Here is a 13,412-nt window from a genome sequence, read left to right as displayed (position 1 = left end):
TCCCGGCGCCTGCGCTGGCGCCCCGGAAGGGCGAGGGCGGGTTCTGTTCCGGGGATGCGCCGAGGGCGGGGCCGGCGCGGGGAGCGGGGCCGGCCGCGCCCACGCCCCAGGGCGGGGGCGCCGGAGCGCGGGCACCGGGGGCGGGGGGAGCCGGCGCTGGGGCCGCCCCGGCGCTCCCGGCAGCCCTCGGGGTGTGTTGTTGCAGTGAGACGCGGGGGAGCGGGTACGATGAGCCCCGGCAGCGCAGGAGCCAGCGCTGAGCCCGCCCCGGCCGCGGACATGGACGCGGAGGCCGTAAGTGAAACGGGGCCGGGACACCGGGAATTGGCCCCGGGAACTGACCCCCAGCACCTGCCCTCGGCAGCCGCCCCCGGCATCTGCCACCGGCGCCTTTCCCTGGAACCAGCCCCCGGCAGCTGTTCCCGGCCACTGCCCCGACAACTGCCCCAGGGCCTGCCCCGGCACCTTCCCCCAGCCCCTGGCACCGGCCCCAGCACTGCCCTGGGAACTGCCCTGGGAACTGCCCCCGGCACCAGCTCGGGCCACCAGCCCCGGCATCCACCCTGGCAAACTGCCCCAGCACTTGCCTCCAGCAACTGCCCCAACACCCTCCCCAGCACCAGCCCCCTGCCAGAGATCAGTCCCGGCACTCACTGCACCCCCTGCACCCCCAGCTCAGAGATGCAGTTTAAAACACACACTGGGAGTTTGGGATCTGGCTGCACAGAGCTCAGTGCAGTGTCACTGACTGCACAGTGACTGCCTGGGCTCCGTCAATCACTGAATTAATGGGTGTGTTGTGGCCCGAGCAATAAAACCTGTTTGGATTCCCGTTTGTCCTGGTGGTATTTGCTGTCCAGAGCCCTGTGCTGCCTCCTGGCACAGGAGCCTGTGACAGCGTAAAATGGGCAGGGGGAAGAGAACTTCACCTTTTGTGTCCAGTTCAGTGTCCAGAGATCACTGAAACATTTGCTGTCTCTGAAAACACCCACCAAGGCTGTTCTCCATGGCCCTTGGTTGGGAGAGGTGTGGAATAGCTTTGTCACTTTGCTGTCACCAAAGAAATGTTCAGTCTTATCCCAGAGTCCCAGAAGGGGTCGGGTTGGAAGAGACCACTGGAGGTCACCTGGTCCAACCCTTCCTGCTCAGGCAGGGTCTCCTAGAGCAAGTTCCTCAGGATCATGTCCAGGTGAATCTCTCCAGGGAAGGAGACCCCACAACTGCTCTGAGCAACTTACCAGTGCTGCTCGTAGATTATGTGAAGGCAAGAGTGTCCCTTTAAATAAGTCTTTATTTGATCTTATTTTCCTTCTGGGCCCATGATGTGCCACTGTTTTCCTCCTTTTGCCAAGTTTTCATTTGTCACTCAGTGCCTGTTACTGAGTGGTTTTAGTTTGAAAGTGCTACAGCAGTGTTCAAAATGCTCCTGTATCATATGACTTCATGTATGTGAAGCTGAAACACAGTTTTATGGAATGGGGCCCTTAGTTACAAATTAAAAGTATCACTGAACAAATAGAGATCAGACTCTTGACAGTTTAGGAGAATTTTCAGTTTAATAAATTTCGAGGAGGGCAGCAGACCTGAGGTACTAATTCTTTGTCTTGCAGACAATCCCCATCTGGCAGAACAAGCCCCATGGCTCAGCACGCAGCGTGGTCAGGATGATCGGGTCAAACCTCCCTCTGAAACCCTGTCCCAGAGCCACCTTCGAGGTAAGTGGCTCGTGGGGTTTGGGGGTGGCTGTGGGAGCTGCAGGGCAAGGCAGTGCCTCGAGATGCTCTTTGTCACTGCACACCCACAGGGTTGTAGCCACAAAACTTGTTGCAGTACAGTTAATTTTAAGATTTTTATTTTTTCTTTAATTTCTTTTTATCCTTGATTCTGTTCTTGGAAAGCGATCCTTGGCAACTTGAGGAAATCCCTCCTCAGACAGTGCCTGAGGAGCAGGTTTAACCAGCTGCAGGGGATGGAAACTGTGGAGCTGCTGACTCAGTGCTTTGTTGTTCGACCTCCAACAGGCCTGGTGCCCTCTGGGCCTGTTTCCTAAACAGCCAGACAGGGTTTGTGGAGGCACTGACGTCACTGCTGGAGCTCAAGGACAGCCCTGGGACTTGTAGTGGCAAAGTGTTGCACGTGGCCTTGGCAGTGTCTGGGCTGGATCAGGTGTCCCTTCCTGCCTCAGACACACACCAGCACACCAGGAACACATGCAGGAGCCAAGGCAGGGAAGCACAGCAGTTCCCAGACCCGATGGTGTTGCTGTTGTACATCTGACAGAGGCAGCTGCTGTTCTACTGCTGAGGGGATGGGCTCTGCCAGCCTGTGCAGCACATTTTGGGTGGCTTCAGGAGACAGAAACACCCGTCTCCTTAACAGCATTTTCTTCTTTTCAGGTTCTGCCAAGTGTTTCAGATCTCTATTTAAATGATGTGCCCCCAGTCCCCACCTTGGCTGACATTGTGTGGATCGCAGCAGACGATGAGGAAACCTATGCCAGAGTCAGGTTGGTTCCTCTCTCTCCCTGTCTGCAGGTCCCTGTTTTTATCCCCTGGTTTGTTTTGCACAGCTCAGGCCAGGCATTGGTCAAATGGTCACAACTTCCAGTCCTCACAGGCTCTGATGTGGTGCCTGTTGAAAGACATTTTTCCCAAGAGAAGGGGGTAAAAAAAAGTTACAAAGGACCCCATGAAGAGTTCCTGTAGGAAGTGCCACGAGTCTGTGCCGTGCCATGTTTTACTCACTGGCTGATCTGTGCAGAGTAACCCCCTGATCCGGGGTGGTTTCTGGTTAGGAAGTTGGAGAGTTGAGTTCTCACAGGACTGAAATGTTCTGCCCTCGGGAGTTTGGTTCTGGCCAGTGGAACTTCTGTCCTCGAGCAGGGCAGTGCTGACAGGTGTCTTGTGAAAGAGAAAACAGGCTTTGGAGTCAGAGGTGAGTGACATTTCCCATGTGCCCCCAGCGTGGGGACACAGTCACCAGGAGAAAGGTGACTTCAAACCGTGTGAGCACACACAGATTTTTGTCCCTGAGTCCTCTCACCCCATCTTGTGCCACCGGGTCGTGATTTCTGTGACAGACTTTCACAGAGTTCCAGACTGGTTTGGGTTGGAAAGGACCTTAAAGCCCCTCTCATTCCAGCCCCCAGGGGCAGGGACACCTTCCACTAGACCAGGTTTGCTCCAAGGCCTGTCCAAGCTGGCCTTGAACACTTTCAGGGATGGGGCAGCCACAGCTTCTTCTGTTCCTTGTTAATTCACTGTGTTAAAAGCTCCTGCTGCCCTCAGTGGAAGCCCAGCATTGTTGTCACAGAGGGGTTTGGCCCCTGTAAATGCCCAGCAGGTTTTTGTCCCCCAGGAGCGACACTCGCCCGCTGAAGCACAAGTGGAAGCCGAGTCCCTTCACCGTGATCCAGCGCAACGCCTCAGTCCCCAACCTGAGGAAGCAGGAGGAGAAGCTGCTGGCCCTGAAGAAGCCTGGCTTGCCAGCCCTGAGCCGGACCACGGAGCTCCAGGATGAGCTGAGTCACCTGCGGAGCCAGATCGCCAAGATAGTCGCTGCAGAGTCAGGTAGGGCCATGATGAGCTTTGTTCCTCTTGAAGGCTGAGCTGCTGAGCTCTGTTATTTCCTCCGTGCACTCCAGATTCATCCCAGCCAAGCCATGTCTGCTCTGGGGGCAGCTCAGGGCTGGGTCTGTGTTTAGAGCTTTGTGCCTTTCACTGGAGGAATCCCAGCCCGTTTTTAAGAAATCCCAATTCCTGCTTCGTGGCTGCATTTGGAGGCACCTCGTTCCATGAGAACATTAGTGTGTTCTTGCCATTCCTGCTCCCAGCTGGCCATCAGCACAAGGGTTCTGCCTTGATTTGGGTAGGAGGGAGGTGTTGGTGTTTGTCTCTGTGCAAATGACAGAATTGTTTGCCATTTCTGTAGCAAAACAAAGCAAAAAAAAAGGTACTGGGGGAAAATCTCTGCTGGAGTGGTTTCTTTCCTTTTTTTTTTTTTTTATTAAAATTTTATGCAGTTAAAAGCCATGATTTAGCCTCAAAGCTGAACTGTGAGAAAGACTTTATACTTATCATCTTTTTGTGGCTTTTCCCATTTAGTCAGCCCTAAAAATGTGACACTGTTTGGTAGGATACAAATCCAGGTGGTTCTACAAGTCTTGCTGCAGCAGTGGCTGCTTCAGAGTGTGTGACTAGTAAAGAAATACCTTGGTGTCTGTGAGTGGAGAATTCAAAAGGCAGAGTTTATCTCCCAACTCAAAAAATATGGGAAGTTTTGCAGACTAAAGGAATTCAGTCCTTTCTGAAGAGAGTTTTTCTTAAAAGCTGCGTTTCTTTTATGCAGAACATTTTGCCAGGTGACAGCTGTGTTAGGGCTGCTTTCCAGGGGAAAAGAAGGACCTATAATTCTTCCCATTACTTTAAAAATTGTGCCACATTTTAAGCACAATAACCTCAACCATGCAGGGAAGGAGCACAAAACGAGGCAGCACAGATGTCCCCTCCAGAGAGGCTGTGTGTGCCCTCATCCTTCTTTGAGGAGCAGAGAAATTGAAATTGAAAAAAAGAAAGTCTGATTTTTCTCCTTCTCGGTGTTGTCCCAGCTCTACAGTTGGTTAGAAGAGTCTGTTTAAATTCAAGGAGGGTAATAATGAGGGAGAATTAGAGATGCAGATGGGAGAAAAACGATTTAATCATTTAATACCTTTGTCTTCCTCCTGCCCACTCCTGACGTGTGAGAACAGCTCGGATCGACTCTCAGTCAATAGCAGGAGCAGTGATTTAGAGCCTTTGCTGCAGCTCCTCATCTGATGCAGGAGATAAGCACTTAGGAGGCTTATTTTGGAAAGATTGATGTCAAAAAAAGAAATACTGTGCACTCTGCTTTATTACCTACTGATAGAGACATCCCTTAATTGGGAATTGATGACTGTCTCGAGGCCAAGGGCATCAGTGCTTGGAGGTACAGTTTGTTTCCAGTGCCTGAAGGTTCTTCCAAGGAGATGTGCCCTTGGCATGTTCCTGGCTTTGGGTTGGTTTCCCTTGGTGTTTTACACAGGAAATGCCAAATCCTAGTTCACTGAACACTGGGAATTCCTGTAGCTGTTGTTATCCTCACTGTGTTTTACATAAATCCCGTCTTCCCAAACAAATCCCATCCTCCCCGTGGGAATAGGTGGGTGCTGTGCACTGTGCTGATGGGAAGCAGAACAGGTCAGAGCAGCTGCAGGTCACAGGGTGAGTGGTTGTGACCACCCTGTATGAAATCCTGGAGCTCCTGGGCAGGCTCTGCATTCCCACCAGGCATCGTGGATGTGGGGAAGGAGCCTGGCAGGAAAAGAAAGGCCAGGAGTTCTCAAGGCAGTGGAGGAAAAGAGAAAAAAAATTGACAATTAAGACCTGACTCCTGACACAAGCTCCCTGGGTGACCCTGAGCAGCAGCTAAAATCTCTGATCCTCCTTTTTACACTTGTAAAAAAAACCCAGGAAAAGTAAACATCACCTGGCTTGTGCTGGGTTCGGACTGGAGGGGTGATGGGCAGGAACAGAGATACATCAGGGGCTTGGTGGGATAAAAGGTGCTGGAGAAGGAAGCAGAGTGGCCGTGGAGGGCAGCAGAGAACTCTGAGGGGTTTGTTTTCTTGCAGAGGCCGACGGTGCCTCTTGATTTATATTTGGGGTAAAACTGTCCCGCGTGGTTTGGTGTGAGTTTGTTTATCCACCTCTGTTGTTTTCTTTTCCAGCTTCTGCTCAGTTAACACCAGATTTATTATCTCCAGGGAGTTCAAATGCATCTTCTCCTTTACATTGTTTTGGGCCCTCTTTCCAATCCACCACTTCCTTTGTCATTAGCGATATCACGGAGGAGGAGGCAGAGCTGGAAAGCCCCGAGCTCCCGTCGGTCTCCCTGCTCTGCTCTGCAGCCTCTGAGAGCTGCAAGCCAGACCCAAAGGATCCTGAGGAGGAAGACTCCGTGTCCCTTTCCAAGGCCAGCAGTTTTGCAGACATGATGGGAATTCTTAAAGACATTCACAGGATGAAGCAGAGCAAAGACTTGTAAGTGCCTCCTGAGCTCCCTTTGATTTTATCTCCTTTTGGTTTTGGTGTTAAATCGTTGTTTTCTGGACACTGGACGTTGCACTTGCTGCTGGTGCTGCTTCTTTATTTGTGATTTGAAGGGAAAAATGCCTGTTTAGAGCAGAACTTGATAACACATTCCTGGTTTTTTGTTTTAACTCTGGCTTACCCACCCCGAGAGGAAACAGTGGAGGGGGATTTAAACTGATTAGCCCAATGTTTGGCTGTTGCAGCTTTTTCACCTGGCAAAAAGCTGTGTTTGCCCAGATGCCAACCAGGACTGTGTGTGTTGGCAGCTTTCAGAGTGAGGAAGGGTCACACCACCAGTGTTCCAGGGGCTGGTGCCAGCCCACCTGACATTCCCAGGCAGTTGGGAGGCTCAGCAGCCTTTCCAGCGTGGCACAGCCAGGAATTAACACGTGGAGCTTCTCAGCTCCTCTGACTGTGCATCTGGCCCAGCCCTGAGCGTGGGCAGGGTGAGTTTGCACTTGTCTCATGACGAGTTGACACATTGATCATGAGAACTCCTGAAGCTGCTCCATGGCTGGGACAAGATTCTGCCCAGCTGAGCAAGTTCCTTCTTCGGGGCTGGCTGAAATCACAGTGAAGAAGTTCAGTCTACACATTTTTCAGCCCAGCCATCATGTTGTGTGAGATTCCTGGCCAAAAATAACACCTGTTTGTGTGATGGCTCTTCACAATTTCTCTGCCTGATTGGGCTTAAAAGGAATTAAATCCTCAGCACTGAGAAAATTGTGTAGTCACATGAGAGGAACATGTTCAGCTTCCACCCAGAGCATCGTGGGGGGGTTACACCTCCATCACTCACCCCTTTCCTCTTGTTTTCCTGAGTGTTGAATATGACTCAGAGCTTAAACATTTGATTGATTTATATAAATGCCTGTCATGTGTCTTGGGGGTGAGGATTCATGGGCCACAGGTGAACTGCTCCTCTTCTTTCTTCCTGTCTGTTGCACAATTATTGATTTATGAGGCAAATGGAGAGAGGATTAAGAGAAATCTTGTATTCTGTGTGTCTCAGTCTGTTGCACAGCAGAATTATTGAATTTTTAGGCAAATGGAGGGAAAACTGAGAAAAATCCTGGGGTTTGTGGGGCTTGGCCACATTGACTCAACAGGGATTTGGGTTTGGCTTTTGGGAACTGTAACTGCCCCATTCTCATGGTCACTCTGGTGTTGCAGGTACTTCATGCTGTGCCAAGGAGTGTTTTACCTGTACCAAAACCTGCACATTCACCTATAACAATGCAATTATCACTCTTCTAATCAGTTCAGGCTGCTGTGTCAGCCTCAGGCTCTCAGGGCAGGGAAACTGCTGCTGTCTGTGCCAGGGGAATTGGGGGAAATGTGCATTCTTCAGGGGGGGAAAAAACTCATACAAATCCAGATTATGGCAGGGAAATCCAAGGCACTTCTCATCCATGCCTGGATGTGCCAACAAGGCTCCTGCAGAGTCCAAGATTCACGAGGGGCTGGGGGGGAGGATGTGACAAACAGTGTGTGGGTGACAGGGAATGCTGTGACATAAAGGGCCACAATTTGAATTTCCACCATGGAACGTGTGAGAGAAGTCCTGAGGGATGAAGGTGTTTGATCCTGCTGTTCCCTGGGAGGGCAACAGGATGGTTTGTGCTCAAGGAAAGGCTTTAATTGTGTTTAAAGTCACAGGAGATGGGGTGAGATGCCAGATCCCTCCTCGACAAGGTGGGCAGAAGGATGGGGTCAGCAGGACCCTTCTCCCTTGATCCTTGACTGATTATCCAGGGAATGCTGTGACAGAAAGGCTGCTTCCTGCTGGAGCTGAACCGTTTTCCCCTCATCCCTTTCTCTGTCTCAGCCTCTGACTCTCCTGAATCCAGCAGTGACATTTTGGGGTTATTACAGCTTAATTGAAGCTGTCTGAAGAGTGGCATGGAATTGGAAAAATTCAGTTAGTCACTGGTGTTCATGACTTGGTGAGATTTAATTCCTCACACACCCCTCAGTGCAGTTGTGGAGCAGCTCCCCCAGCTCTGCTGGGCAGCTCTGGGAACCCTGAGCAGGGTCAGGTGCTCTTTTAAGTGGATGAAAGTACCAGAAGATGCTTAAAGAGATAATTACATTGATGCCTCTCTGCTGCTCCTGTGTAGGACTTGGTGCTTAAACTCAGCCTTGGTGTTTAAACACAGCTTTGGAAGCTTCAGGAATAAGGGAGAAACCTGCAGAAATGTGCCTGTTTCAGCAAATCTGAATTACAGCCTGTTCCAGTGTCTGTGGTGGAAATGCTCCAGGGGGATTTTTTTTTTTTTTTCTTTTAGGAATGTTTAAAACACCCATAATGTTTTCTGAGCAAGGGAGGGCTTCAGCTATGAAAAAAAAATAAAAGCTCTGAAATTATCATTACAGGTTGTGAACAAAACTGCAGTGAGCAATTCATGACACCTGAGGGAAAAGAGCTGGGGTTTGGCTTCCTGTAAAAATAATCTGCTTCTAAAAGGAGCTGCTTGTGTGAACTTGTTGAGGGAGGAAAACTGCTCTTAGAATGCTGCAGAAAAACTCATGTAGTGGAAGGAAATGTGTACCAGCCCTGCTTTAAAATGTCTGTAATCACCCATGTTTAAATAGGAAATAATATACCCCTTGTGTGGCAGAATTAATGAAAAAATGCATATAGTCCCAGGAGTTCACCTCAGACACCTCACTGCTTGCTGATTTGTGTTGAGGGGCTGTAGGCTGTAAATAATTGATCAAGTTTTGGGTTACTTACTTGTTATTAGCACAACTGAGTAAAAATTATCCAGAGCTTTGATGGTGAGATTTTTCAGGATCCCCCTTGAGCCACGACACAGGCTCCAGGTTTTCTGAGCCAACATGAAAGGGCTGAATTTCAGCTGCTTTTTGTCGTTCTGTGATGTTGTTCTTGCACCTCCTTCACTTGTGACAACAGCTGATGGCAAAGGCTGCAGAAAAAAAAAACACTTGGAAGATCTACCCAGAGCTGTTAATCATTAATTTGGGCACTTGCCTGTGCTAATGCACAGTGATTTTTGTCTCCCCTGTAGAAACCGACCTTCCATGAAGGAGGAAGACCCGGCTGTTCTTATTGCAGAAGTTCTGAGAAGGAAATTTGCCCTGAAGGATGAAGATCTGGCCCTGAAGGAGAAATGATGTCGCTGTCATTCAACTCTTGTAAGCAAAAGTGTTATGCTCCCAGAATTTTTCTCCACAGTAGCTGCCTTCCTAAGGATTGAGCCTTTTGCCTCTTTTATTAATTAGACCTGGTTTCTGCACTGGACACTTAGGAAAGACCCTATGGATTTGATGTGTTTTCCATGTGTTGTTATATTTAAGAAAAAAACAAACAAACAAATCTTTTTAAGAAGATGGAAATTCTTTTCCACCTGTGTTTTGATGTTGACTATTGATAAGGATCTTCTGGAGTGCTGCTGGATGACGTTCTTTCTTACCTACACTTTTCCTTAGGTTCCAAATTAAGCATTAACCTCCAACGGCCTCGTTACGATAGAACCAGTTTCCATTTCCAGTACAAAGCAGGACAAAGCCCTCCAGTTCTTTGTTCTGAGTGTGGTACAGAGCTGCTGAGAATAAGCTCATTAATGCTTCCAGGTCTTGGATCAGAGTGGTAAAAGACGTTTTCCCAGTGACAGGAGGGAACGAACCCCTCGGTGGGGCGGGAGTGGATTTAGTGTGCCCTGGGTGTTTAACTCACAGATTAGCCCACAGTTGCATGACAGAATGGCCTTAATTTCTTGCCAGTAACTTAATGTTTCATTACTAGTCCTTGTATTCCAAACCTGTATTTTATTTAGCGTTCAAAAGGTCTATTTATTGATGCACCAATGCAAAGGGCCGGGCACCCCCCCGAGAGCAGGGGAGGGGTTTGGCCTTGGCTGTGGCTGCAGCTCTCACCCACTGAAGAGTTTTTCCTTCAGCCCCACCTTCGCTGCAATGTTCCTCATGGCTGTATTTAAAGTATGATTTTTTTCCTTTATATAAAATGGAGCCTTAATAAGATGATGGTTGTCCTCGAGATGATTTAACGCACTCGTGGTTGGGGGGGTGGAATTTCGGCTGCTGCAGCTGAGCAGACTCACAGGTGGCAAGGATTTTATTCTTAATCCACCTTAATTTTCTTAACCAAGGGCCCTTGGCCCTTAAAAAAATTAAATCATCATCCCCACCTTAAAAAATGAGAGGAGGCTTTTATGGCAGAGAACAGGAAGAGCATTGAAGGCTTAATGAGTTTTATAGGGAGTTGATACAGCTCCTCCCCTCCTGGATGCACCCTGAGAGCCCCTGAACACTGGGATCCTTCTCCCTCTCCCCATAAGGCTCCTCTGCCCAAGGATTTGGTGGGGATACACCTGCCTGTGGAGAAGATGGAGCTGTCACCAGGAGTCCCATTTCCTGGGAATGTGCTCCATGTGCAGGCTGGACAGGAACAGGGGGCAGTACTATGGGCTCTGATCTTGAGGGAAGCAGTCAAACCCCTTATAAATAAACTCCTTCAACATTTTATTTGTATTAAAGCAAAATAAAAACCAGAGAGGTGCTGCCTGTGGCTGCTGGTTATACCCTGCACACAGACACAGCAGGTTCACTTCCCAAATTCTGACAACTTTCTTCCAACTCCTCCCTCCCACTTTCCTGCTGCACAAGAGGCCACACAGGACACTGAGGTCACTCACCAGTGTTTAATCACCCTGTTCCCTTCAGAATCCTGTGTGAACAGTAACTCAGGGCACAGCTCCAGCTGCTGCCCCCGGGGCTGGCTGGAGGCAGCACAGCTGGAACTGTCCCCATGGGAAATGCCCCTGTCCCTGCAGTGAGCAATGACCCTGTTCCCCTCCGAGTCCTGGCAGAAGAGCTCCCTGCAGGGGCTGTCCCAGCCCACCCTGGCCCCTGCTGTGTTCTGGCCACGCTCTCTCAGGGGCTGAGCTCTCGCTGGGCTCTGTGGGGATGAACAAACCCCCCCAGGAGCCCAGGGCCTGGCTCCTGGCACAGGATTTATATTCTCAGTCTCAGCAAAATCAGTTAAAGAATTAACACTACTCCACTGCTGGGGTTTCTTACTCTGCTTTGCACCAAGCCCTGGTTGGAAATCGAGTCCAGCCTTCACCTCCTGGCCCTCCTGTTTGGTTACCCCCCAGTCTGATGTGACACTGCTGCTTCCTGAAACCGTTTCTCCAGCAAATAACTGGGATTTGTTCCTGTGAGTGATGATCCGGGGGCCCTCCGAGTCCTGGGTGAAGCTGAAGCACCAGGAGTCCCCTCCTGCCCCACAGGAGGCTTTGCCCTGGCTCTGTGACTCCACTTGTAGCTCCGAGGAGTCTGGCAAAGGTGCTTTCCCTGCCCAGCCCTGGGATGTGACCTGCACCCCCTCCTCGGATCCAAAGGGTTGATCCTGGGCTGTTTTCATCTGTGGCAAGGCCAAGATCTTCACAGGGCAGGCAGCCAGAGGGACACCTGTGTCTTCACTGTCCTTATTTGGGGTGAAAGGAGACGGCCTGGTGTTTTCTTTGTCTTTTTCACCTGAAAGCAACACAAAATCGGTTAAAGCCAGAGCTGGCAGACACATTCCTCAGGATTAGTCACTACCCACATTCCTCGACTCAGACCTGCCACTCTCTCCCGTGGCTTTGCTCTCTCCTTTGTGTATCCCTAAGGATTGTCCCAGTGCTGCCACCACCTCACAACAATCTATTTGTGCTGCAGAGGCTGAGCTGGAACAGCACCCAAAGCTCTGGAGGGGGGTTCACAACAATCAGAGTCCCTCGAGTGAGGTCAAGAGCTGCATCTTCAGCTGCTCCAGCCTTTGGCTCCTCCCTCAGCTTTCCAGGCAGGTCACCTCTAACATTCCCTTTAAAAGCAGCAGCTCAATAGTCACTTAAAATAAAAAACCACAAAACTGCCCAGTGAAACTCTGTCTGTGCCTGTGTGGTCCCATGGAGGCATCGAGGCCCCCACATTTGCTTCTGAAACCATTGAACATAAAACCCAATACCAGTTCTCAGCATAAACCAGCTCCCCCTAAGTTCAGGATAAGCTAAAAGAATAAAACCTTCCAGCATCCTAAATCCTCCAGGACTCTGGATGAACATTCAGACACGCCCAGGGAGTAGGTGAATGCAATCAATGGGGGGAATCAAATGGGAAGAAAGAGGAAAGCACAAACCATGTTCAGGAGGAGCAGGAATGACGACTCCAAAGCAAAAACCATCAATACCCCTGTCACAACACAGAAATTCTGCCAACCTGTGCAATTTCTGTAATGCCTCCTCTCATCTGCTTATTTCTAAACCAGTTTAATGCTGATGAACCAACTCTTACATAACTCACAACACACAAACAGCTCCAGAGCCCTGCTCTGCTGCTTTCTGCATCTGTTTCATTTCTCTCCATAGCTGTTAACTTGAGACCCCTGGAAAATCCCTGTTTTTTCACAACACACAAAAAAAACAGCCTCAGAAGCACAGAGGTTGTGAGCTGGCTTAATTAGCTTAAATATTCCAGTTCCCCTGTGATGGGGGAACTGGCTCCATTAGGATTAATCACAGCATTCCTTAGAAAAGGCTTTGTCCAGCCCTTCATTAACAGCTATTAACAGCTGCACCTGCATTTGGATTAACCCTCACAATAAAAGCCATTCTGGGAGTTCAAACTTTTACTCTCTGCCCTAGAAAATGCACTTTCCTGCCCAGCAAAGCTGCCAAGAGATACAGTGAGATGGGTTTGCTGTAACACCTGGAACTGCTTCCCCTCCTTACCTGTGTGGGAGCTGAAGAAGGTGGGGATGGTGGTTTGCTTGGTGCGAGTTTGGGGGGCTCTGCTCTGTGTGAGCCCCACCGAGGTGGGTTTCCTCTCCAGAATTCGGGGGGGTGCTTTTAGCTTGGCTGTGAGAGGCTGGGGGGGGGAAGAAACAAGGGAGAATGAATGTATGAATATATAAAAAAACAATTCCTCCTTCTTCCAGAGCTCCCATCTCCACTAAACAGCAACACAGAATCATTTGGGTTGGAAATCACAGAATTGTTGGGGTTGGAAAGGACCTCTGGAGACATCCAGCCCAAGGCAGGGTCACCTGGAGCAGGTGACACAGGAACCAGGTGGGTCTGGAATGTCTGCAGAGAGGGAGACTCCAAGCCCTCCCTGGGCAGCTGTTCCAGGCTCTGCCACCTCCATGGAAAGAAGTTCTGCCTCGTGTTGAGGTGGAACTTGTTGTGTTTTAGTTTATGGCCATTGCTCCTTGTCCTGTCGCTGGGCACCATGGAGGAGAGTCTGGCATCATCCTCTGACAGCCCTGGGAGATAT

At 49.9% G+C, this 13,412-nt stretch overlaps 2 protein-coding genes across 2 annotated transcripts in view; one reads left to right on the top strand and one right to left on the bottom strand.

The window, feature by feature from the left end:
* Window positions 1–210: 210 nt before the first annotated feature.
* MTFR1L (mitochondrial fission regulator 1 like) lies at window positions 211–10,115 on the top strand. The gene is made up of 6 exons (XM_018081303.2): window positions 211–294; window positions 1,611–1,715; window positions 2,397–2,506; window positions 3,358–3,569; window positions 5,747–6,059; window positions 9,143–10,115. The coding sequence occupies exons 1-6, from the start codon at window positions 229–231 to the stop codon at window positions 9,246–9,248; spliced, it is 912 nt and encodes a 303-aa protein (XP_017936792.2). The 5' UTR covers window positions 211–228; the 3' UTR covers window positions 9,249–10,115.
* Window positions 10,116–10,135: 20 nt separating this feature from the next.
* Window positions 10,136–13,412, bottom strand: part of PAQR7 (progestin and adipoQ receptor family member 7) — a 7,754-nt gene continuing 4,477 nt past the window's right edge. Inside the window, 3 exon segments of the mRNA XM_029963035.1 lie at window positions 10,136–11,633; window positions 12,869–13,004; window positions 13,183–13,222. Of these exon segments, the coding sequence (XP_029818895.1) occupies window positions 10,786–11,633; window positions 12,869–13,004; window positions 13,183–13,222 (1,024 nt within the window). The 3' untranslated portion in view covers window positions 10,136–10,785.

The sequence above is a fragment of the Manacus vitellinus genome, unplaced genomic scaffold (genome assembly GCF_001715985.3).
Source record: "Manacus vitellinus isolate BGI_N305 unplaced genomic scaffold, ASM171598v3 scaffold_52_pilon, whole genome shotgun sequence".
Taxonomy (NCBI): Eukaryota; Metazoa; Chordata; class Aves; order Passeriformes; family Pipridae; genus Manacus; species Manacus vitellinus.
Note: the sequence above shows the minus strand (reverse complement) of the source record. Positions and strands in the feature narration are given on the sequence as shown.

Coding starts and splice junctions, on each gene's coding strand:
- MTFR1L (XM_018081303.2), top strand. CDS start 229: ATGAGCCCCGGCAGCGCAGGAGCCAGCGCTGAGCCCGCCCCGGCCGCG. Junction 295..1,610: donor CGGACATGGACGCGGAGGCC/GTAAGTGAAACG, acceptor TTTGTCTTGCAG/ACAATCCCCATCTGGCAGAA. Junction 3,570..5,746: donor GATAGTCGCTGCAGAGTCAG/GTAGGGCCATGA, acceptor TTTCTTTTCCAG/CTTCTGCTCAGTTAACACCA.